This window comes from Anoplopoma fimbria, chromosome 13 (genome assembly GCF_027596085.1).
Source record: "Anoplopoma fimbria isolate UVic2021 breed Golden Eagle Sablefish chromosome 13, Afim_UVic_2022, whole genome shotgun sequence".
NCBI lineage: Eukaryota > Metazoa > Chordata > Actinopteri > Perciformes > Anoplopomatidae > Anoplopoma > Anoplopoma fimbria.
The window spans coordinates 20,799,317-20,826,259 of record NC_072461.1 but is presented as its reverse complement, the minus strand read 5'-3'; the positions used below and the strand labels follow the sequence as shown (position 1 = coordinate 20,826,259).

The 26,943-nt window shown below is 43.9% G+C and overlaps 1 protein-coding gene across 1 annotated transcript in view; it reads right to left on the bottom strand.

Moving 5' to 3' along the window:
* Positions 1-26,943, bottom strand: part of cux2b (cut-like homeobox 2b) — a 90,331-nt gene that overhangs the window by 16,323 nt on the left and 47,065 nt on the right. Inside the window, 6 exon segments of the mRNA XM_054611367.1 lie at positions 459-525; positions 1,113-1,192; positions 2,184-2,223; positions 2,226-2,342; positions 2,786-2,926; positions 12,639-12,717. Of these exon segments, the coding sequence (XP_054467342.1) occupies positions 459-525; positions 1,113-1,192; positions 2,184-2,223; positions 2,226-2,342; positions 2,786-2,926; positions 12,639-12,717 (524 nt within the window).

The following is a 26,943-nucleotide window of genomic DNA, read 5'->3' as shown; positions in this document are numbered from 1 at the left end:
TGTTTACTTTGAATGTCTATCGACATCCTTCATACAGGCTCAGATTCATTTCAGGCGTGCGGTGGATACATTGCGCTCAAAGACCAGGACAAGGTAGAGTGTTTTCTGAAGCAATCTTTAAATGGAGCAATTCTTCTTGAGGGCTGTCATGGCCCAGCTGCCAGTGAAGGCAAACACAGACCTCTCTCATCGACCTGCATTAGTGGTTGAGTCACTCTCTCTGCCTTTACAATGGCATTCCTCAGCTCTACTCTGAACATGAGTTTATGTAGGCGAAATAAAGAGGAGCGGCTTCAGCACTTGAAATGCTAGAACGAGCAACAGCGAGGAAGGCCACAGAGGATGGCAGCGTGTGTAACCAACACAACATGAGGGAGGGGCTAACATATGTAAAAGTTTGTCAGAAACTTGGTACAGTAACGTCAACACACAATGTAAAGTCGGAGGCAGACTCTTACTTGTTCGTCATCTCCTGGTTGTATTTACACCGCAGTTCCAGCAGCTCTGTCTGTGCCGTGTCCAAAGCTGGTGAGAGGCAGACAGCAGGGGAGGTGAGATATTAACTTACAAAAACCACATGAACCATGACCCTTAAAGCTACATTACAGAATTAATTTGCCAATATCATTTTTGGATTCATTAATATGTTACTAAAATGTGTGCGCGTTTGTCTGTCCTTCGATTTTTTTCGACAAATGTTCAGCCGATCGACTTCACACTTAGTGGGTGTGTTGCTGATGACCTAAAGAAGCGCCGTCTTGTGTGTGAAGTTGTTTGGATGAGCAGTTTTCACAAAAAATGCGAGCAGCAATATCGAAAGCCAAGCAATGAGCCCATTACCAACAGGCTTTGAATGGGCTCTGCTCTAGTCTTTTCAAAGTACAGGTCATTCTGAGTTCAAACATTACCGATGTGGGGACACCATGAACAGTCAAAGAATTCATTGAAAGACGATGTTAAACTGTTACACATGATGAAAACATGTGTCAGTTTTAACTTATGTCAACAAAGCAGCAGGGCCCTCTCTGTTTCAACAGTAAGCGTACGTGTAGTGGCTCGGGTTGAAATTAAATGTAACAGCTACAGTACGTGTCAGTGTTTAAACCACTTACATGAATGCAGAACCTTGATCTTCTCCTCGGCCTCTGATAGTCTGTCAGCCAAACCAGCATTGGCGCTCTCCTCCCCTTCCCTGTATAAAAAAAACCCTGTTATTTCTCTACATCACGGCCACACATTTAAAGACAGAACATGCAACTTAATGCCATGTGATAGAATAAAATGTGTTAATCCCACCCTATTACCAACTAGAAACAGCAAGTGTGTCAAAGTTCACAAAGATAGGTTTTTAAAAACCTTTCAATGTTGCTGTCGCTGCAGGTATTTCACTACAAACTAAAGACCAGCTAAATTGGAATATTTAGGCATTATTGTACAGGGTTACAGATAGAAGACAAATTATCCTCTAATTTATTTTTATATTATTCAAAATGTATTATTGTTGCCTTAAACCGTACTAACATGTATTTAGAAAATATTTTAATTGGAAAAGGTTTTGAATATTTAAAGGTTATCTTTGGCAATACTTTAACACATTCCCTCTTTCATACTAAAGCAAAAATAACATCTTAATCAAATTATTCTGTACTGTAGGGATTTGTTGACAAGGTTAAAAGGTGCAGTAGGTAGCTGGAATAAAAAAAGGAATTTTGTCATATTTGCTCAAACTGTCACTATATCCTGATATGTCACATTTGTAAGAATCCACCACACCCGAGGGAAAACAACCAATCAGAGCCGAGGAGGCAGCTGTTTATGACCCAGCTGCCATGTTGAAACAATCAAGCCAAAACCAAGCACCGCCCTCCGGCCAGAGCAAACCTTCTCATTACATGAATCTTGATTCACATTTGATCAGCGGTGCCTGGTTTGACAGTTTGATTGGAGTTTGCGAGTAGTGATTGACAGCTGCGTTAGACCCTCCTCGGCTCTGATTGGTTGTTTTCCTTTGAGCCAAGTGGATTCTAGGAGCATTAAGAGGAGGCAGAGGAACCAGATTTTTTTCACAGCTTATCTGTCTCATGCACTGCTGTCATGATATATTGAAAAAAATGACTTCTGAACCTTTAATGTAAATCAATAATGATTGTCAGTAAAAGGCAGGGAGTGGTTCTGGTTCTCACCCTCGGTTCTCAGCTCGGTCCTGGTAGTTCTGCTGCGGGAGCCTGGGGCCCCGGGGGCCGGTGTGCTGTTGGGCGTCATCAGGGAGGCTGGAGAGCTGGATCCTGGGGCCTCCTCTGTCACTGCTGCCCCTGAGACTGCTGGACTGTCCTCTGATGAATCTGTGTGGAAGATGATGTCGGCATTAGTTCTCCAACATCATCTGAGTGATCTGATCCTAACAAGTAATGTGACATTTGAACCTTACAATGACAGTTCACCCCAAAATTAAAAATACATAATTTTCCTCTCACCTGTAGTGCTGTTTATGTATCAAGATTGTTTTGGTGTGAGTTGTCTAATCTTGGAGATATTGGCCTTAGAGATGCTTTCGCTTCCTAGAGGGACTATTTTCTTTCAACCAAAGTTCCTACATGAAACTGCTCACAGACTACTTTTCACATTTCTCCAGACATGCTGGCAGAATTCACAGCCTTCCTCAGACCTGGTACATTTAAATTAACTTCCCCGCACTTTCTGCACACTAGCAGTCACTTCAGTGCTGCATTAAAAGAAATTGCATTCAAGTGGGACTGCTCCTTGATGTAGATGATTTTGGCCTGACCTGTCTTTTCAAGGCACTCCAGGTGTTTCTTCCAGTGCCCGCTGATCTCTCGTACCAGGGCCTCGCTGTCTGGGGCCGAACTGTGAAGGTGCTGCAGCCTTTCCTCCAGGGTGTGTGAGGCCTCCAGCACAGGTGCTGGATCTGTGAGAACAGACGCAAACAAATCTCTGAAGGAACAGCTCCAAAGATTCACATGATATTCAAACACTATCTTTAAAAAAAAAAAAGAAAAAAGAAGAAGAAGCAAAATAGCTGTTTTACTGTGCGCGCTGCCTGTAAAGCACTACAGAGCTCTCTGCGTCGCAGTTTCAACAGAGACACACTATTCCACTGAGACTTCTTTCCAAAGACTGACTCTTAGACTTTCCCAACTCAGTCGCCTTTGAACATTTTCACAGGCTGGACCTAATGACACAAGTGCCGTACCCTTCACATGTACAGAAATCAACTCTAATGAGTCTTCTCATGTGCTGATGAATGGCAAAGAAGACAAAAAAGATTGCCATGAATATGTGACAGAGTCTCAAGTCCCAAGTATACACCTAGGCAAAGTGTAGAAAAAGTCTGCTCCTGAAAAGGGGGAAAAAGCGGGATTCTTTAGCACAACAGAGGAGCTGTTTTGCAATGCATGCGCGGCAGCACCGGGCCCATGGGGCCAACTAGGAGGCTGTTTCTCAGCTAACAAGTCTCCTCTGTATCATTTGATCATTTAAATTATTATGCCAGGAATTCTCAGGAGGCAGCTCGGCACTCCACATCACAGGGCTGTTTTTAATCTTCCCCTTCCCTTTCTTCCCCTCCCGAAAAGTTCAACAGCTCAGAGAGAGAGAGCTGCTCCTGTTGTGTACCTGCCTGCCGAACACCAAAGGAGGTGACTTCTAGTGCCAAAGCACAGAGAGGGAAGCTCAGGGGAGCTCCTTGACAAGGGGGGAGGCAAGATGTAGAGCCACGCGCACGCACACACACACACACACACACACACACACACACACACACACACACACACACACACACACACACACACACACACACACACACACACACACACACACACACACACACACACACACACACACACACCGCAGCCCTTCAAAACTCTAAAAGAGGAGGAAAATCGCTGCTTTGCTGCACAAACTTTTCTCCCACAGCTTTCATCCACTCATCTTAGACTTCTGTGTGGAACCCAATTGGATCCCTTCTTCAGTTTGGGCACTGACTGAAGTGACTTTTCATAAGAAGTTGGAGCCACAGACGTTTAAACTTTGCCACATGCCACAGACAGAATGCAAACTCTGAGCCGACAGGCCAGCAAAAAAAATAAATGTTCATCAGAGAGGCAAAAACTTCTGCAATGTGCAATTTTGTTGAAATCCTGGCCTTAAATTGCAGCTCGCCATATCTGCATTTTCATCAGACAAACATTTTGGGCCATTTAATTGATCGAGCTATTTTTCCCAGGACCGTTTACAGTCAAACATTGTCTGCATTCATTGTTACACCAGCTGTGGAGATATTGCATCAGTCACAAGGGACATCACTATTAAGAGCAGAGCTCTTCTAAGACAAACAGGATGACTTAAAGCACTGCTATTCCATCGACCCACTGTCACAGAAATCACTTTATCAGCCTCTTTCCCATATATCCTTTCAACTTTTAATGATCAAAGGACAGAGATTATAGTAAGGGATCTCTCACACATGGACAAGCCAGGATTATCAATCAGTGGCAGGGGAGGAAAGTAAAGTCAAATTTAAAGTGAAGGGATAGAACTTAAGTCTGTATACAAAATTAACCCCCGTCAAAGAAGAGCAGCAGGAATACTCTCCAAGGGCCCGGGATCTACAGTTACTGAGGGAGTCCAGAAAGACTGCTGATAACTTTGGAAAGTAGAGCTAATTGATGTAGCTAATAAGAAGCACTTTTTAGAGCAGCTCTGATGGTAAATCCACCAAATAAACCCCAGAATGAAAGTATTCAGCATTAACGAACTGCTCACACTCCTTTTAATCAAGAAATACAACACAGCTGAACGAGGCATTGCGTACATCAGGTGAGTCACATCCCTCTCGCGGCAAAATAAACGGATCAATTTTTAATTCATCCCTTATCTTAATTATAGATGGTTGGATATCTGCTCTGAGGTCGTGAAAACTGATCGGGCAACAGCAGCTCGTTTTAACTAATAAATCACGGGATGTTTAATATATCATTTTCTGTGGCGAACACAAGGAGGAGAGCTGAAAGGCATAGTGAGGTTCAATAACGTCATTGTGAACAAATGAGCCTGACATTAAGGTATATTTCTGGTTTGTTACAACTTGAGTCATATTTATTGTAGTTTTGGTCATAATTTCTATCAGTTATAACCACATCGTACTCGCTCATAGTAACGTCTGAGATCTGGGAACATGGTGACAATGCTGAAGCAAAGTCCAACGGGGCAAGAGACTCAAGCAGTCACACAATCAGACGTTTGTACAGATTTACAACTAATTTATTTGGAAGGAAAATTGAAACATATGCACACCCAAATCCCTCATTGCAACTACGGTCCATACTGTACAGTAGGAGTAAAAAAAGAATCACAAGTCTGAAAACTGTGATGGATTTAAAACAGACTGTTTGAGGAAATCATTTTACTATTCACCTTTATTTACTATTCTCAATATTTGTCTGTCTAATCGTCTGACTGCTCATTTAAATTTAGAAGATAAATTTATATGGACTTATTTACAAATCAGAAAATAGGCTGGTTTGGTTGAGATACACCATCGAATGAAATTAGTTTGGGTTATCCACAGCAGCGGACCGGCTATCTGGAATTTCAGGCCGAACTGGTTGGTCGTTTCCATTCTTTTTCTGATGTCAGTAGTCACTGTATGTGTCCTTGCTCAGTCTGGCCCTCGCAGCCACAGGCATCAGAGAGCAGAACGCTGCCTGTCAGACTGGGCCATTCTAATGCTTTCAATAATGAGGGGGGAGACGAGCGACCCCTCCCAAATTGGACTGATCCATGTTTTTGTTAAGGTCTTTCATGGTGAACGTGACAAACTGTGACTGGTGTTTCTTTGCCTGGCTGGTCTTGTTTGGATTCAGTGCAGCGGTGGCGTGCTGATACAAACTGAAGACGCAGGATATTAGAAAGTGTGTTGAAGGTCTTCAGCATCATCAGGTTCTCTTTATACCACAAAACACTGCATTAGAAATAAAACTGCTGCCAAAACTTTGCTCACATGACAGGCCCCACCATCTCAAAGTCCCGTGCTGAGTTTCAGTCCCAGTACGTTAATAATCAAGAGATAAAAGAGGGACTAGACTGTGATCAAAAAATATAGTTGAAGAATAAAGTTGGTAGTGTAGAGTTCCTTAAGATTCAACCTTTCTTACCCGCTGAAGTGTTGAGATAAAAAAGTTGCTTGTAATATTGGATGTTTTGTACTTATGTCATTTCTTTTTAATCGTCTGTATCTACGCGGAGCCGATGCTGTGTATAAAGCATGGTGTAAGCATGGTGTACTGGAGGCGTTTTCATTCTCATACTGTTCTGCAGCTTGTTGTGTGTGTGTCCTCAAAGTTAGACATTCTGAGAAGTTATAAGTACCAAAAGAAGTACAAAAATAAGACCCATGTTGTGATAAACCCTGGTTTTCTAATAGCCAACAACTGTTGGCGTGAGTTCTAATTGTTTTTGCACATTCTCAGCCGCATTGATATTGAGTTTCATCACTTTGGCTGAGTGATAATGAGGCTGCCACCCTGTAGCTGCTTCCTCGTGGTCACTGCGTTGCCGTGCTATTGCACATCTCCAAGCGGGGGGTAGTTTCTGTGTCTGGGTGAGCCTTCAGTCCAGAGAAAGCGGGAGCCAAAGCCTGTCAGAAGCTGGACGGCTCGGCTGACTGCAGGTGGCACCGGGGAGGACGGCGTATAGGTTCAGGATGTGTGTCTAGGTGGGTGGGGGTGGACCAGGGTGGTGTGCGCCAAGACAAGCAGGTGTGTCGGGGCGGTCCGTCTTGGCCCTGTCAGCGATACACCATCATTAGGCGGTGTGGGCGCAGCAGGGTGCACCATTATGTCTCCCTGGGCCCTGTGTAATTACGCTCTGACATAATTAACCCAGCAAGCCCATTAGCCAAGCATTGGCTGGCTGAAGAGAGAAAAAAAACGCTATAATTATTTGTTGTGCGCATGTTAATGAGGCCAGCTGTGTTCCCATCATACAACACGAACAAATTAATTTACAAGGCTGTGCTCCAAGGTTTTTTCTTTTCATTCAAAACAGTCTTGTTTTTTTCCCCTCTGAGTGGACTTCAAGGTCCATAAACACGCTCTGCCGCTGCTGCAACAAACAGTAACACTGCTGTAATATTGTTGTCAGGAACCAAAACTAGGTTGAGAGAACACCAAGTCTTTACTTTCACCTTCACAGAAAATGTAAAGTGAAACAATTTATGGAGGATAAATTGCTGCTTCTTTTTGCCGCCTGTCAAGGATTAGTTTCGATTAGAGAAACAAAAATGCTTGGAACAAATTCATAAACATGACTTTACTGTTTGCGGCTGTATTTTAAAACCAACGAGCATTTGATATTCAGATAGCAAGCTGAAGTGCCGCTTTACCTTGATGTGGGAGAAGGGGTGAGAAAATACTAAAATAAAAAAGATAGGTGGAATGAAAGAAGTGATTGCGAGAAGCGGCGGCTTTTGTGTGCGAACAAAACAAAGCTGAAAGAGAAACTTCTTAACCTGTTCTCTTCAGTTGCTGTTCCATGTCTTTGTGTGACAGACTGAAGGACGGAGAAGGAATGACATCAATACCGAGACATTTTTAAAGATCGCAACAAAGAGTGGAGCCAGAGCTAGGTAGCATTTAAAATTAACACCAGATGCCACGGTGAGAAGAAGAAGTGCCAATGACATGCGAACCAAACTTCAGTCTCTTATTTATGAGAAATGTAAGACAAATCACAATGACTTAACGTCAAAAAGTAATCAGTCTATAGTCTTTCATTTTTCTGAATCCCATGGTTACAGCTTATCTGCTCTCAGGCACACACACACACAGACACACACATACAGACATTCCTGCACACACACACACACAGTTGCTTTCTTTTTAAGAGCACACTCTCCTGGTCCCTCTGGGGTCTCCTACTCCACAGGGATCAGTTGGAGAGGCCCAGCTCTTTTATGAACATAATGCATTATTAAGCACCTCAAACATCTCCTGGGCCTTTGTTTATTACTGCTCTTATTAATCACTTGTGCATAATCTCGTCCCGCCCAGAGAGCTTTCATTTTCCATCAGCTTTTATACTACGTCCTCGTTCTCCGACAGACTGCCACACTCCTCCTTCCCTCTCATCCTGACTGTAGGTGCTCAGCTGCAAAATTACAATAAAGGCAGCATGTCGTGCCTCGCAGGCCTCTCTCGCTCGCTGGTGCTCGCTTAAGTATATGAAAGGTTGAGGAAGGACAACTATTCTTTGTGCATTTGAATGACTCTGAATTACTAAGGTCAGTGCGTTCTGCGCTGATAATCTCATAGCCGAGGGGAAACATCTGATGTGAATATGTAAGGCACTTATAACCATCTTAGACGTGCAACCTAATGGGACAAAAAGATGCTTGTGTTTGTGCTCGGCTCCGCAGTACCGGTGGTCACCACTAGCAAGCACTATTGCCATAACATTTCCACTAACGCACACACAGATACATAAAGACTCACACACCTCAGACATGCCGAGGGCCATGGCGCACACGCACACACACACACACACACACACACACACACACACACACACACACACACACACACACACACACACACACACACACACACACACACACACACACACACACACACACACACACACACATACATACTTAGAGGGGTGTATTCAGATCAGAATCTTCACAAACTCTCAGTGAGCTCCCCGCTCAGATAAAAGGAGCTGTGTTCTAAAGGAGAGAGGGAGTGGGGTGGATCCTGAGGGATGAGTGTGTGCACTGAGAGGAGGCGAGGAAGAGCAAACACCTGGAGCGTCAGTCTCAGGGCTACGCCCCTGGCGACGGGGCCTCGCTGCTCTCACAGAGGTGGCGACAAACGCAGACGTTCAAACGCCACTCGCACACACACACACACACACACACACGCACTCTCGAGCAGAAAGGAACAGAGTGAGATGGCGAGGAGGAGAGGAAGGGAAAAAAAAGAGAGAGGGGGTTAAGGTGCCTCTCTGGGAAACCAATGAATTCGGGCAGAAGCTGCCACTGTTTTTCAGCATTCAGTGATCAGGACGTGTTTATCTTCACTGATCAAAACCGTGCGGAGGTGATATAAACATTGTTAGGGAAACACTGTTAACAGGCCTCTTTCAAGCCCCAGACTGGGTAGGAGTTACAGTGCACAGCATGGGGAGATGTCACATGCAAATCAAAATATAGAGCGCTAATGAAACACTCCAGTGGATTGACATCTCGGCTTAGGGGCTTCATAAAAGGCAAGAAAATCACTTCAATCACTTGCATCAAGAAGTTATTTCTGTTCTGAGTTTACTGTTGCACTCGAGTTGCCATTGAACAGGAGCGTTATCTGGCATTAACAAAGAGGAACGTTATCGTGCGCCGGAATCTCACAAATGTGTCGGATGCGTTATTTGTATTCAATAGTGGGCACAGCAAAGTGGATAACTGATATGTGACCAGATGTTAATGATAGCCAGATACAACAGGTCACATATTGAGCTGCTGCTGCGTGTGCCCCTCCCTCTCTACCCCCTCTTTCCTTGTTCGCCTCTTGCATTCATTAACTCTGCCGTTGGCCCGCTCTGATTGGACCGAGGGCCTTAATGTCGGCACACAAATGAGCACGCACACACGCACACTTTCAAATGAAATAATAGGAGGGGAAAAACGTCCTGCAATGAATAGTAATAACTGCATTAAGATTAACGAGCATGGCGTGTAAAGAATAATTGCATCTGTCAAAAGATTAAAAATACATGAGCTGTAGCATTTGTTGGGGGAACGGTGGAAACGCTTGCTGTTGTGTTCGAGGGGCACAGAGGAATGAAGTGGGGCCGAAGCCAAATGACTGTCCTCCGGTGTACCTGGAGTCATCCATTCTAGCGAGGGGTGGGCAGAAGAGAGGGGGGGGAGTTGTGACCTTGGACACCAACAGCAAGATGTACAGTGACAAACAGCCACAGGATACTGTAGGCCTCACAGATGGCAGAGGATGCTTGGGCCGGACACAGAAATACTCTCAATGGGCTGACCTCGGTTTGGCTGCAGCCAGAGAAGAGGGTTGATATCAGCTATCAAAAAACTAATGCCGGGATAAGCCAGCGCTAGATTTTTTGCCTTTTCGTGATGCAAACTAATTCAGATTAGGCAATTAATGAGTCGTAAATTGTTGCTGTGACGTGGCTGGAAGACGAAGTACACAAGTTGGACCCTGACCAATCGTAGCTTGCCATTTTTCACAACTTCGTATTCGTCATCATCTTTATTGGCCATACGGAAAAGTGCTGCTTTGGGTCAACATCAGAAGTTGTTTTGTAGAAGTGTGGAAACTAGGTAAAGGGAGGCAAAAAAGAATCTGACACACTAGTCTTTTTGGAGTAGTTATATATATATAACCTATTAGGGAGCCTTTGGGCAAAAAAATTGCTCTTGTGTTCCGACTGACCCCCCCAACTCCCCACAGTGTGAATTTACCCTGTTGCCATCATGTCCCCATTTAGTCCAGAGCACACAGAAGACATACTACACATAACAGCTTATTTGCCTAAAAACACAGAGACAAACTGATTACCTCCTATTCTGTGACAACTTTAGCTTCTAAGTTATTATATGGAATATAAAATTATAAAGAATTTGCACCATTTGGTTTGGTTTGGTTTGTGGACTGACGCCTTGAAGCCTCGAGTTCGGCAATTTCTAAAGCTTTGTCTATTTTACTCTAAATGGGTCAAAATTTACCAAATGACCATCATGCTGAATGATGAATACTCGAAACTATTGATTGAGACCATAGACTCATGTTCACAAAAATAAATCAACTGAAAAGTTGATTTTTTTTTTTTCTCGTTGACTCCTTTTCTTTTTTCAACCAAAGAGTCGCCCCCTGATGGCCATTAGAAAGAAGGCAGGTTTAAGGCACTTCTGCATTGGCTTCACTATTGAGACCCGGAGTTTGCTGCCTGGGGGAGAGAAAGCTGCAGCCAAAAGAGAAGAATACACCTTTAACATGTTGTGTTTCTTAGCATGCAGGCTATGTTTGCAAATGGTAATCCAATATACAAGAAAAGTAATGTAGGCTTCAACTAATGTAACTACTTTTGCTGTTCAGTAATTAATAATACTTCTACTACCAAATACTTCCATTTCCATTTAGTCATTTTTACATTATCAAAGTAATGAAATTACTTTCTTTGAGTAATGAGTAATCCATTCTGTTTTTCAGGCAACTTGCCCAGCACTGTTAAGCAGAAACAAAACAACTGGCCTCCTTTTGTCTGAGTGATACAGTGAAACAGACTCCCTTTGTAAAGGTAAGGTCAAATGGAGGTAGGAGGCTCGCTGTGTTACGTCACCTGATGCAACCTGACACAGGAAGGTCTACTACTGTATGCTGAAAATAATGACCTCACATACACGGTGTATTTAAAGAGACAGAGAGGACTAAGATTAGGTACCTTGAAAACACTACTATGGCTTTTTACTTACACATAAGAGTTCACAATGACAGTGGCCTTTCTTTTTATGTTAAAGTCTTTGTACTTGAACATAACAACTCTTAGTTGACTATTCTTTCTACTCGAGGGGGGGTTGTGACAAAATATATCCCACAAGACGCTCCTGGGCTTGAATTAAGGCCTCCATATAAAAAGGTATAGGTCAGTAAATCAAACTGAATATATCTTCAAAGAACGGTATTTCTTATCAAGGAAATAACTCCATTCAAAGTGTATGTGTGTGCATGTGCTTTTGTGTGTGGCAGTGGTGGTGGTGATGGTGGTGCAATATCAAGCAGGAGACTTCAAGGAAAAATGGAGACCTTTAAAAGTCACTTGCTGCCGTCGCTATTTCTCTGACGCAGACTTTTATCTTGTATTCATTGAATCTGTAAACAGCATTCTCTATTCCTGCCACAAGTGTTTCTCTGATATAGACCGAGATTGGGCTGCGTTTTTGCTGCCGTCTCCTGCAACAAAGAGCAATACAGTACACGTGCCACGGAACTGAAAAAACAACTGAATAAACACAGAATACGTCTTTCCCTCCGCTCTAACGTACTGTCTTTGCCCCTCTCTTTTTTGCTTTTCCCCCCATTGGCCTCATCACGCCTGCGTTCCACATGAAGCCAGACTTCAGTAGGGATTTTAATTGGCCCTCCACAATCAACAGCAGAGCTCCTCAAGGATGTGTTCGCTCCTCAGCCGGGCTACACTCAAGGACCAGTGCTGGGTTTTGAAGTGGCCTCACGCAGAGTTTTGGGAACCACTCTGAGAGCACAGACTTTGAAAAATAGATAAGAGCCACAGGGTATAGGGTTTTTATGTATCTTATATCCATGTGCTGTTGCACCATATCTATCTATGGCAAGAAAATTACTTTTGGGTTTGTGTGTGTATTCATATATACATGATATGTCACTGTGTGTATACTTATAGGGCTGGTCCAGTGAGAGTGGTGGGTTTGATGGGTTGATCTCTTGGAAGTGATCTTTGGAATGGGAAAGATCATTCTAGTAGTAATGTGTGTGAGTGTGGTGTTTATATTGCTGCTGCTGCTGCTGCTTGCTGTTGTTTGTGAAGATGCACATCTCTGGTCTTAGTGGGAGACTCACCTGGGGCCTCGATAAGCTGTTTGTAGACTCCCAGGAACGCAGACTCGGCCTCCTTGCTGCGCTTGTTCAGAGCAACCACCTGCGGCGGAGAAGATGCCATTAAGGTAAACATCGACTGATACTTATCAAGGCATATGTCTAGCACACAGTGCACAGAATATTTACATTTCAGGCATTTAATAGATTTTTACAGAGAGCAGAATAAAACAGTGCAAAACTTAAATTGCCAACAATGAATCAATAGTGACGAGAGCAAAGGTCAGCTTCACAGCATCCTTCTAATAAATGAAACAAACAGTCCTGCATGCCTCGTATATGTATTGTATCGTCAGTACATATAACAGAGTAAATACTGTGCTGTTCATATAGTGTTGTGCGTAGATTGACCGTCTCAGAGCACTGACAACTAGAGAAACAAGGCGTAAACTATGACCATATTCGCCCTGTTCAACTGCCAAGCTGCTGCATGTTGCAAGGTGACATTTGGCCCGTTAAATGTAGGTGTCGGCGTGCACGAGAAGGCTCGGCAGCGACGGTGGCCTCCATCACCAGCAGCACTCGGCACCTGCTATCCTCGGCTCGGCGGGTGATGCAAACCAATTAACGATTCATTAGGAGGGACAAAGAAAGCGAATTAGCCACCACCTGGCCCCATGGAGAGGGCACCTGCACTAGTGGCTATGTGGGTTACCCTGCTCCCAGCTCCCGCTATGACCTCGGCCCTGTTTGTGAGTCAGAGGACACGCCGTGGCTGCCTCTCGACGTCCTCTGCTCCAGCAACAGTAAATCAGATCAGGCCCGTTACAAATGACCCCCCCCCACTCCATAAGCAGACGGACTTCAAATTATTGTCATCTATTGTCTATGTCATTTCTGTCACTGTTGATTACAGCCTCTGTCGGATCGGCTCAATGGGCTCCACAACGGAGGGTCAAGAGCGCGGTATGGCTTAGCCAGGCGTGCTCATCATCGGTACGACCGCACTTGAAAAAACGTTTTTCATTTTTCTGAGGCTGAAAACACTTATGAGTATGGCGGTGGTGTGTTGGAGGCTGTTTAGTGGGGTTATAAATAAGGTGTGTGGAAAACAGCGAGAGGACGGAGAGCCTTTGATTTACTGGAAATGGCTGACGTCCTCCCTGGGGAAGCATAACGACAGCATCATGTTTAAAGAAATATCATAAAGATCAAGCAAATCCCCCCCATCACTCCCACTTGGAGCAGCTCAGAGGAGTTCATGGAAAATGGAAAAAGGCTGGAGCCCAATCAATACAGATGCAATAGTCTGGAGCTCTCAGCCGGCTCCCTGCTACACTATGCTGTTGTTTTACTCAGCTATACCCCAATTGAACCCCCCCTCCCTACATGCACACACTCACACCCCACCCACCAGCCTCCATCTGCCCCCACCCATCTCCCCTCTCTCCTTCCAGGACATGACGTTAATGTTGGCATGTTGGTTCACAAACTGTGAGAATGTGTGAAGCGCTCTGGCCCCATAAACACTGTTTCCAGCTTTATATGTGGTGTTATGAGAACATCAACAACAAGTGTTGGCTCAGCTAAGGTTTGCTTTACCGCCACTGATGAGTCGTGTTTTTTTTTTTATGTTTTCTTCGTTTTCTCCACAAACAGGAGCAATTTGGTAACCCCCGAGTGTCACCACTAGCCAATAACAACCCTCCGCTCGTCAACGTGACAATGAGTAAACGCTCCAACAGCACTTTGTGACATCCAGACAAACTATAAACAACCTTTAGTTTATATCTGAACTACATGGCCACCGGAGCAGGGTGGCCGAACCCACTGCTAGTCATCAGCTTCTCACTGACAGTCCGCTGGCTGGCCATGCTTCCTCTGACGCATATACATCAAATGAGGCTCCCAACTGCATGAGTAAAAAGCCTGAGATCCTGTGAAGGCAACAGCTAGGGCTCCATCTTCCAAAGAGACACGCGGGGGTCTCCTGGCCCTCCATCATCCTTTAACGAGAGAACACGGAGATTACCTCCACAATCACACCATTAACCTGCCTACAGACACTAGAGGAGACATCAATCACACGCCTGCCTGATGCCTTCTCACGTTAGCGCCCGCTATGCGTACAGATACCCCCCCCACCACCACCACCACCACAACCCTTGCTATCATCAAAGCACTCTGAGGTGTCGTGCATAATACGTGCTGATCAGGGAATCATCTCATCTCCATGCTAATCCACCTCCAGCCAAGCACAAGGGAGTTTAGAGCCAGAAGTCTCACACTAACAGATACGAACAGGTAGGGGGTTTGTACAGAGAGGTACAACTTGAATAAGGACTACAACTGGTACAATATCCTATTTTACTCTATTTGGATGCGAGATATGGCTCTGGCCCGGTCTCCAGCTCACAGCGCAATCTTTGTTTTCGCCCGATTTGTGATAAAGGATATGGCTACCGAGGGAATGGGCTTGGCCACAGGTTGATTTTACAAGCAGGAGTAAAGCCAGGGGGCAAGAGTAGCAAGAAAGAGACAAAGGAAACCTGTTAGCGCACCTCCATAACTCTTCAAGCAGCTACAGAGTGGGCAGAAACACAGCCTCTGGGACAAGGCTGCTGGGAAATACTTACTGATAAGCCTGTGAGAATACTTACAGTGCCCGCTATACTTCGTGCATCTGAGTGTGTGTGAGAACAAGCTAGCATGAGAAGTAAATGAAGGGGGGGGAGAGAAACAAACGTAGGATGAAGTAGAGGAAGCAGAGTGAAGGGCTACTGAGCGACACACACAGAGAGATGGAGAGACAACGGAAAAGAGGGGTTCCCATAAAGCGTGCAATTAGCAATTATGCAGTCATCAATTACAATTATCACAACTGGTGATTATGCAATTATCACTCTAAATCATCGCTTTCCCCCTCTGCCTTACCAGTTTGCCACCCCCTGTGATTTGGTTGTTTGAGGACGGGTTGTGATGATGCAGGTGATTAGAGTGTGTGACGATGATGGGGGTGTCGGGTCGGGTGTAAAGGCAGATCTTGCACTGTGTGTGTGTGTGTGTGTGTGTGTGTGTGTGTGTGTGTGTGTGTGTGTGTGTGTGTGTGTGTGTGTGTGTGTGTGTGTGTGTGTGTGTGTGTGTGTGTGTGAAAATAAGTGTGTGAGTGCTTGGAGCATGTCTGCATATGCAACTGTGCCAGTCTACACAACATATGATTGAATTCTTTTTGTTTTTTTTGCATTGTTTTTTGCATGTGTGTGTGTGTGTGTGTGTGTGTGTGTGTGTGTGTGTGTGTGTGTGTGTGTGTGTGTGTGTGTGTGTGTGTGTGTGTGTGTGTGTGTGTGTGTGTGTGTGTGTGTGTGTGTGTGTGTGTGTGTATGTGCAGTGTTCATGGATACACCGCTCCCATCTCAAGGTGAATGTGGTTGGTGCTGTGGGTGGTATGGGGACGGCAAATGTATGGTTCCACAGTCCCTGAGGCCTCTAAATTACCTGTCATCTTCCCCGTGATGCAAAGGTCAGTGCACAATCATAGGGAGTCCATCCTACTGCGCTGCTCACCGAGCGCCAGTCCGGCCCACGGGCTGACAGGATGTCACAACAACCCCGGTCCCGCTCCATGCTTATTAGAACAAAACAGTAGGAAGCCCATCGCTACCGCAACACCACTTGTCACAACAACTTCCGAGAAGAATCCACCGCATTCCCAACAAACATCCAGTCCTTTGTGTTAATATGAGAAAATTAGGCAAAATATGGTCAACGCTGTGCTAATGTGCCATGTTAAGTTGTATTTCTTAAGCTGGGAGTGTTTGTTTTATTCAATCTAATCTTTATTGGTACAACATCCGCTTTCAACTTCGCCCTACCATTTTTCAGTGTCGCCATTCTGAGCCTTGCATCATGTTCACTTCTGCAAATAAAACCAATATTTATTCATTCTTAGGTGGGGTATAGGAAAAATATCGATAGACTTGAGTATCTTGATATCATTTTTTGTGATTTTATTGAGATTCTCAAAAACAGTATTTATTTGAATTAATAGTTTTCATTAAAAGATTCACAGCAGAAAAAGTAGCGCTATGATGTTAGATGTTACAGAGATTTTGATGTATGCTAATGCAGATTCCACTGTTCTTTACTCAGATGTTATGCACAGGATGGTATGTTATTTATATTATGACAGTTTTTCCTAAAATTTGATTTTTAAAAATTACATTATATCACCTTGTTTACAGTATGAAAATATATATAGTTGTGACCCCAATGTCACGATATGTATTTTATCGCCAGATTCTTCTTCCTGGTACAATATCTTTAGTAAAATTGCTGTAATAAAGTACCAACTCACCATAGCAAAAGGAGGTTTGTATCCAAGTTTCTATTCTAACACTTTTAACAGGGCAGATAAAGAGCTGCAACTTACAATTATTTTCATTTTTGATTACTCTATAAAATATGTTTTTGATAAACCAGTTTATGAATTTGTTGAAACATCAGTTATAATAGTTTTTTAAAAGTGACAATTCCAGTTTCCCAAAGCCCAGCATGATGTTTTCAGATTGCTTGTTTTGTTTGAACAAAACCTATAAATATTTCACTTGTAATCATAAAATATCAAACTGGGTTCAGAGAAATTTAGCTTGATACATGTCTTAAACAATTAATTAATTATTGAACATTTTGAAATATAAATATTCTATCAGTCAACAGACTTATTGTTCTCTCTCTATTACAGATCCACAAAGATATGTGTATATAATATATATAAGTCCCTTTACTTCCTGTAAAAACTACTGTTTAGATTTTAAAAATTATAATAAAGTATTGGTTGGTCCTCTTCAAACTTGTGTTTTTTGACTCCATTTCTCGCTCAACATTGTCTTCTACTGGTTTCTGAAGAGCCTTTAAAAGGTCATCATTTAAAATTGATCGGATTTAGAAAACCTAAATCATTTCTTCTAAATGGCTGACTGGCCACAGGAATTCCTGCATCTATCATTGAGGACAACAATAGTTGGTCGTTTTTAACATTGTATAAACAATTTAAGGAAGAAACTTGCAATCCTACAGGAATGTGCTTTCAGTCTCCTTTTATATGTGATCTGTATGTTCGCTTTTTTTTAAAACGCAGATGCAAACCATAATTTCCCCTTCAGAAGCAGGGAAAAGATCATATTTTAGCGGCTCCACCCAGCACTTTTGCAGCTGTCACTGCTGGCATTTGTTTTGGGTTGAGTGTAGGTTCAGAGGAGAGGCAGGAGCAGCAAGATGAGTTGGTGCGGAGTGACTGATGAGTGGGTGGAGGAGAGGGGCAGAGGTAAACACTATTGCAATACAGTCTGGACGGTGAGAGAACCATGTACACCCACACACGCACTCCCACGCGACAACACACACATACACACACACACACACACACACACACACACACACACACACACACACACACACACACACACACACTTGGGAAGCATGCAAACACACACGTCAAGTCCCACTCACGCAGAATGCACACTACACACAGACTGGGTTTGAGGGCAGATTTAATCATGGTGACACCCATCTCAGAGCCGTGGTAGCAGCATGGCGGTGGATGTGGTCGTCTCTGGATGCTCGGCGAGATGAGCAGTCAGAGCACTGACACACATCTCGTCGCCACGTCAATTCCAATCAGTGGTGGCTGTCAGTCAACGCGCTGCGCCAACAGCGGACTGACACCACCGCCACTGCAGAGCTGCCGTCTCAGCCAAAGGAATGGCCAAAGCTGACCAATATTCTTTTGTAGCACTTAACCAGTCCTGATGTAAACGATGCAGTGACAAAATCAGAGTGAATATACGGCTTGATTTATCGAGGCCTTGTGGGAAAGGCTCACCTGAATTTGAATGGAAGTAGAGTAGGACGTTGTTCAGTATAAAGTAGAGCAATATAGGTTTCAAGACCATATTAATCCATGGAAGAGAAGGTAGGAAGGGTTTTCTAGCAGTCCACAAACATGAACATAAGTCTACGGCCATGCTAGCTGCATTTTGAGGCTGTATTTGGTGTGGTGCTTTGAGCTAAATGCTAACGTCTGCATTTTAATCAACTAACAATGCTAACATGCTAATATTTAGCATGTCTTAATGTTCACCATGTTCAACATTTTAGTTTAGCATGTTAGCACATTAGCACCAAGTACAGCTGAGGCTTGTGGGAATGTCCTGAGATTTTGCAGGTATTTTCAAATAAAGATGAGAATCATCAAATTCAGTACTATTCATCCTAAGGGGGACATGAATGTTGAACAGTTGCCAAGACATTTCCCTAGAATCTATGAATGTCCACCCTGTAATGATGCTAGATGAAAAGTAAGAAGAACATGAAAAGTAAGAAGAACACCAAAGTCCTTAAGATTCATCCCCTGGGGACCATGAATGTCTGTATATAATTTCATGGCAATCCGTCAAATTGTTGCTTAGATATTTTCAGTCTGGACCAAAGTGGTGTACAGACCGACCGACAGACCCAAGAGCCATGCCGCAAGTGTAAAAAGCTACATCAAGATTCATTACGTAAGGTGTTTCACTTGAATATGATACAAGAGAAAATGAGCGAGACCCCGGGTCAGTGTCCCAGTAGAGAGTGCTGATAATGACCCAGGATGAGAGGAGAGCAGATCTCTACAGATCAAGGTGGAAGATGACGTAATCCCGACGGACGTGGCCCACAGAGCAGCATGAGAGACAAAACATGGCACGACATTAAACCCAGATCAAAGGACCGGCTGTCTCCACCACGCAGCAGGTGCCTTCTGGGTCCTTCTCACCATCAACGGGCGGCAGAGGCGGCGCGTTGCCCGCCCTCTCGACAAAACTCAAAAGCACCAGCCTCGCCGCTAACACCTCAAAGTCACAGCAAAGTCAAAGTCAAGAGCCGCTGAGAGAGAAGAAAAAAAAAAACGGAAGGGAGAAAACAAATCTTTTCTGAACGTCTTTGTAGTTCAAAAGACAGGAGTTGTCATTTTCTTTGAGCTCGCGCTTTCAAACGTTTGATGCAGCGAATGACCTGAACCTTGAGGAAAGTGCGTCTGCTGAAAAACGTATCCATCATGGCACGATGGGAGGGAGCGGGGGGGCCTGGGGGGGGGGGGGGCTAAGATGAAGGCACCAGTTGATGTGCTGAGAGAGGGGAGGGCTGTGAAAAGTAGCAATGAGTGCACCTGGACTAGTTTTCAGAGCTGTGAGAACTGTTAAGAGCAGAGAAGAGAGGAGAAGTGTAGGTAAGGGCTAATTATAAAAATAAAGTGCCCCCATTATTCCGGCGCTGCACTGCCCTAGTGAACAAAGCTACAACAGATGGGGTGTCATGGGTAACTGTGCCAATGTGAGCCAAAGCCCTGGAGTGGATTGGACCCTGGCAGGCCGCTGGTGGAGCAGCGCTGGCAAGAGGGAGGCACAGCTGCATATCTCGCCCTCAGACACATGTTGACAGTGTTTCTCTAGCCCTGCCTACACTAGTCAAGGTGAGACAGCATGACACGAGGGGAGAGAGAGGGAGAGAGAGAGAGAGAGAGAGAGAGAGAGAGAAAGCGGGAGAAAGAGCTCCACTATGATGGATAGCGCTCTCCATCCACCTCTCCTCTCTCTCCCTCTTAGAGGGCTGGTGACTTTCCAGTGAGGCAATTATCATTGCGGAATGCATAATAGCCTAATTAATTACAGGTGTCAGCGCTGCCTTTGTTTCGGCATGGAGGAACATCATGCCAGAGCCGCATCCGCTAAAAAGGAGCAGCGCTGATGAACGAGGCCTCATAGAACCGCGGCGAGGAAGAGCGCGGGCTGATGGAGGAGCGGAGCGCTGCGGAGATGACTTGAAGTCTGCCAAACAACCCTGCTGTCTGTTGCTAACGGAAGATGGATTGGAAACACATGGCGCAGAAATTAGGTCCATTATTTGCTTGATAAATCTGCCGCTGTCGATCGCAGTGCTCGGAAGGAAGATCTCAGGTATAGGGTCCTACGCTGGACGGCTCTGCGGGTAATTTGGTTCCAAGTCGCAGAGAACCTGCGCTGCGTTGGTGGCAGCACTATCAACAATGACACGGCCCCCCACCCCCCACCCCCACCCGCCTCTTCTTACCCAGGCGTTCCTTACAAACATGGCATATCATTTGTCCTGTCAGATTTGCCGATTTCATTCATTGTAGCGAGAAAGCCGGAAAGCAAGACAATTGAGGAGGAGAGAGAGAGAGAGAGAGAGAGAGAGAGAGAAAAAGACCTAACGGGACCCGCGAAGGAGAGAAGTGAATGATGGGGTGACTAGGGAGGAGAGACAGCACAGAGATTCCTGTTATTCTCCTCCGCGGCTAAACACAAGCACACATTGGTGCCGAACTTAATAGAACGTCACATTCAGTGTGTGTAAGTGTGTGAGTGTGTGTGTGTGTGTGTGTGTGTGTGTGTGTGTGTGTGTGTGTGCACTGTACAGCGTGTGTGTCTGTCTATGGGGGGGTCGTGGCGGTAGGCTGATAATCCCTCCACGCCCCCCCAGGCAGTGGGGGCTCATTGTAGAGTACATTGAGTCTAATAGGAGCGGGCGCTGCAGTTGTATGCAGCTCTGCCTGCTCCCACTGTGAGGAGAGTTTTACATAATTAATGACTGTTGATGTTTCCCAGGTAGTCGCCCGGCAAATTCACTCCAGACTCGGCTGCCACCGTCGTCGGTTCCGCAGAGAATGAGCGACACCAGAGCAGACAGCTTACATTACAGGCATAAATAAGGCAATTTTGTACAGTGTCTTCAGACATTACTGTGAGAGGGGGGTTCAGGGCCACTGATTCGACTTGCTTCAGAGAAACACTCAGAAAAGAGCTTTTCTATGTCTCGGAGTCTACAGAGGATTTGAGCTTGATGCGAGTGAAACTGCTTCCTTTAGTGTTTTTATAATTCCCCATTCCGTTAGAGCGCGGCGCGTTTCATGATAACAGTTGACGGCTACAGACGGACGATCCCTCACGTCTGCATGAATCACTCTAATCTGAATGTCGATTTTAATACATGTGAGCCTGGTGGTCTGGGTCTGTCTGTTCCAGACCTTTGACAGTCTGGTGAGGCCTCGGGGCCCTGCACACATCGCTGGGAGGCAGTCCACATCTATACTGGAGCAAGTTAAATTAAACATTTAAACATGACACCAAGGGAAGGCTATTTTTTACTGCTCTCGGCCCACTACTCATTATTAATTTGTAATAACCTTTAAGGCTTTTTGATGTCATACATATTTTACAGAGAGATATCACTCCCAGCAAGACTGGAGAGGGCCTGTCGATGACGGATCACCAGCGTGCCACCGAAATGTGCCTTCGTCGTCTATAATTAGCACCACGAAGGTGAGGGTTAAGAGTGATCTTTGGCAATGTGTGTCTATGCACACCAACACGCACGCCTAATGCATCAGTGTGATGATGACATGTCGACACCGGGAGATTAAAAAGTGTAGCGGCCAAACAGAGAGAGGAAAGAGGAGACTGGACTGGAGGCCAAGGATTCTCCCAAAATCATTTTCCACAAAGAATAGTGCAAAGGATTCCTTCTGGCAGTGACCTGACCATCATTCAAAAAACCTTGAGATTTTTATGAATGGCCAGTGTAAAGAAATTAATTTAATTTGCTTGAACCAGCTTAGTGGTTGAACATTGGGGGGGAAGGGGACATATTCTCTAGGGATGTATCAATACCCATAATAATATCTGTCCGATACTGACATAAATTGCTGTACAGGGCATGTGGGACAATAGGCCGATCTGGTATTGTAAACCATTATGTAAATAAATAAGAATTCAGTACATTTATACCTATGTTTTAATTTGATACATTTTGTTTTACATATTTAAGAATGCAATGTTTAGGTCAACATAAAATAAAGAACCCAGACACACAGTGAAGCGCGCAGCTAATTAATTACACACTGGTATCATATCGGCACTCTGTCTAGACCGATACCCAAAGCCGAGGTATCAGGACTGAAAAAGTCGGATCGTTGCATCTCTAACATTAACCCCTCCTCTTCACATCCGTCTGTTAGTGGGCTGGCCGAGGCCCATCTCGCTCCCGCTCTGCTGGGAGGCCCTCCGTGCCCGCTGGATGCCAGCCTAAAGCTCATGTCCGCCGTTGCCAACACGCCACTAAAAGCTGTAAAACAAATGAGCTCTGTTTGGTTAGCGTACACTGATTGACCTCTGCTGCCAGGCATTTGATGTCATGATTGTAATGACCGGCTTTCCTGCCTGATGACTCGTATGCAATGTGACAGGCGCGGGGTGGCATTTCAATTTGAGTGAATGAGGGCTAATCAGATGAGATTCCTGTAACAGAAAGAGCTGATGTTGTTTTCAAATGCTGATTTTTAATCTGAGTAACTACTGTTAAAATTTAAAGTGTGTCATTCAATATTTCTTAAACGGACAGTTCACCAAAATGACATAACTATGTTGATACCTATCATGGTATTCAGTTTTGTTTTTTATTTTTTCCGGGTCTTAAGAGATATTATTGTGTTATATAAGCTGTGTTCAGTTTCATCCATGAGTGACTTTCTCTTCAAAGAATGATTCATTTGAGTATATTTGAGAGGCCATTAATCCAAATCCAACTTAATTTATGAAGCACATTTATGAAAAAAACAACAGATTACCACATGTAAAGTAAATTATAACACTGTAACCATAACAAAAGACATGTTTAAAAGAAAAAAGGCAGTAATATAGAGTGATGCAGGAATGATGTATTTCCATAGGCCAACCCATAAGTTAGCATCGCACTAGTTCCCTTGACAAAAAGCCAATGGGATTTTAGACTGTTGCACTGAATAACTCGTGAAAATCAATTTTATGATCAGGACAAATTTTGTTCAGCAAGATAATCTTCTTAAATGAATCCACTTTTATGGGTTTTTGAAGTATGAATGCAATCTACAGAAGTAAAAAGCTTACATCAGACTATAAAGGAACTACGATGCAGTTGCATTTTTAAAACAGATGCAAGCTTCAGAATTAACAAAAGGGGTATTTACTGATGTATTTTATATCGTTGAACAAATCATTAAGCTTGTGTTTACCAAAAACACACTCAAAAACACTGTTTACCTCAAGACAAGGTAACTGGATGTGCAAAAATTCTGCCTAACTTCTGGATTATTGGACTCATTCCTGAAATACTAGACTAAGATGCAGAGGCAACATGTTTCAGAGTTTGGGGGCTTCAGCTGCAAAAGCCCATCACCTCTGTGCTTCAACCTCTATCTAGGGACAACAAGGAGCAACTGGTCAGCTGACCTGAGTGACCGCGATGAGACGTAAGGATGTAAAAGGGCGAAGAGATAGGTTGGAACTAGCCCGTTTAATGAGTTGGAGGTAAACAATAAAATCTTAGAATCAATCCTACAGGGAGACAGTGAAGGGAAGCCAGTACGGGAAATTTGCTCTAGAGTAGGCAACTGGTAAAACAAATAGCAGAGTTTATTAAAAAAGAGAGTTCAGTTTATTTTATAATTCTTTTTAATTTTTATATTTTTCATTTTTTTTAGAAATAAGTAAATATTAAAGATAAATCTTTTCTTCTTTTTTAACATCACTTGACTCAGATTTATCTTGCATCCCTGGGTTGGGAACCACTGATCCACTGAACATCATGAGCAATGGGGACATTGATTCTGGAGAGACATGCCGTTTCTGAATTTAAAAAAAATATATATGTATTTTTCACTGCTGTGATCACCACCGCCAAATTTCCTATCACATTCATTGTATTGAGGTGGAGGCAGAAATCTCAGAGAACTTTAAAACCTGGGCAAATAAAACAAAAACTAATACCATGGTTTGTCACCACTAGAGGTAAGCGAGAACCACATGTGTTTTTTGTAATCTTTTGGTTTTTGTTTCACAACGACAATTCTTTTTGTTACATCATTGTTAAGCAGACATGCTAACTCAATCTTTAGCAGCCGCTCAGAAAAAACTCTTCAGCAAGCTTTATATATAGGACCTGACTTTAGTGGTTATCTATTGGATGCTGAGCGTTACATAAGCCTCCATATGCTCAGAGTGTAGGACAATTCCGTAAGGGTTATAAATAAAGAAACCTGACGCACGGCTGCAGCCACTGTGATTTGGGCAAGTTCTCACATGGGATGTCATAGTTCTGCAGTGCTAGCCCCACTGCTATTTCAGGCTCTGCCTCATTAGAACATCCGCCGTGAGTGAACAAAAAAAAACAGACTTTACAAAAGACATTTCATCAGGGAGGAGAGAGCATGAAGAGAACGTTCACCCTCCCAGCCACCAGAGCGTTCATGGGCTAAATATCCATGTATTGATGCATTTAAAATGTAGTACACTGTGACACACACACACACACACACACACACACACACACACAAACACACACGTGACCAGGTATGATACAGTGCTAAGATCTGTGTCACACGGTCCCACAAGGAGGAGGTCTGCAGGCCTCATTGACAGGGGAACATACACGCAACGTGCCACGGTGACCGCAAATACACCACATCCACAACGGAGGTGGTGGTGGTGGGGGGGGTGCAAGTGTGAGCGGGCTGATAGTGAGGGATTGGACATGCGATTATGCACGCAAGTGTGACTTCTTGCACGAGGGAGAAAGGGGAGAGAAAAAAAACACTATTGCGTGACTGCCCCTGAGCCAGCATCAGTGATTGTGTGTGTATATGTGTGTGTATATGTGTGTGTGTGTGGGTGTGTGAGTGATTGGGTGTGTGGGTCAGAGCGCGCCTGTGGAGGCCCTCTCACACCACAGCGGCTGGCTAATTTAGTGAGGGAATAGCTGGCTGTCCTTCAGGTGAACGGACAGAGATTGGTCTCAATATGAGATGTAATAAAACAAGCCCATCACCGGATCACACCGCACCCTCGGCTGTCCTTCACACGTCTCGCCAGGAGAAGACACACGCCCACAAACACACACACACGCACACACACACACACACACACACACACACACACACACACACACACACACACACACACACACATGCTGACACACACACACACACAGGCGACCCAAGGAAGGCTCCAAGGTTTGATATTTTGAAGAGGACCATGAAACAAATATGGCTTTTTCAGTTATTCTAGCCTACATTCAATTTATCTATATCTATCAACACTTACAAAATCTAAAAAGACTGTGAATGCACGTGAATTTAACAAACACCTACAATAAAACTTCTGTTGCTTCTGTTATCTGTATCTGCTTTGTTGTAATGGATTTACATGAATTGATATAATCACTGTACTGAATAATATAAAAGAAAAGTCTAAAAACCGACTGTTTACCTTTTGATCATGTTTTCCAGAGACTTGCAAATAATCATAATCCTGTTACAGTAACCAAAAAGTGGTGGGTGAAGTATTAATATCAAAGTACTTATATTCATTATTCAGAAGAATTGCCACTGTGAGTGATATATTATTAAATGTTACATTATCAAATGGTTTATAATGATGCATTCATGTGTAAGCATGTTTTACTGTTGTAGCTGGTTGAGAGCGAACCAATATTAGGTTGATCTACTGGTTCACAACCTTCCAACGGGTCACTAGATAAATCAGGTGTTGTGAAATGATTAAAGGGGCAGAAATGAAGAAAAAACTAAGTTCTGCTCGATACATTTATATCATGTTTTTGTTTTTTTACATCTCTGTAGCTTTTATTGTGAAATACTGGATAATTCTACATCTGTTATTTAGATGAAACCATCTGAGTATTTTGAAGGGAAGATCGCTCTTTAGTGGAAATGCTAACAACTCATCGACATCTGTGACCAGCTGCCCTAACATGACACTTCCTAATTTGTAATTTGTCACCAGTGGAACCCACTGATTTAATCTTTACCAATCTGTTGTATTTTATAAGCTTCTTATACGTTTTAATGTAAAATCTTAATATGAAATGTAGTTTGTAATTATTGCAGTCAGATAAATATAGTGGAGTAAAAAGCTCAATATTTCCCTCTGACAGGTAGTGGAGTATTGAAGTATAAAGTAGCATGAAATAGAAATACTCAAGTAAAGTACAACCTGAAACCGATTATTGGTTACTTCCCACCACTCTTAACTTAGTGCTACAAACTCCTGCCTGTTGATTTCACCCGGAGAGTTCTTGGCCCTCCATGTCTCCTGTATGCTAACTGGGTAACAGTGCCTCTCTGTTAGGACTGAAGCATGCTTCAGCTCCCCGACTCCACACGGCTGCAGCTGACTCCTGCTCCTTTCTGCCAACTGCTAGCGTCCAGGGCCTTGTGACCAAC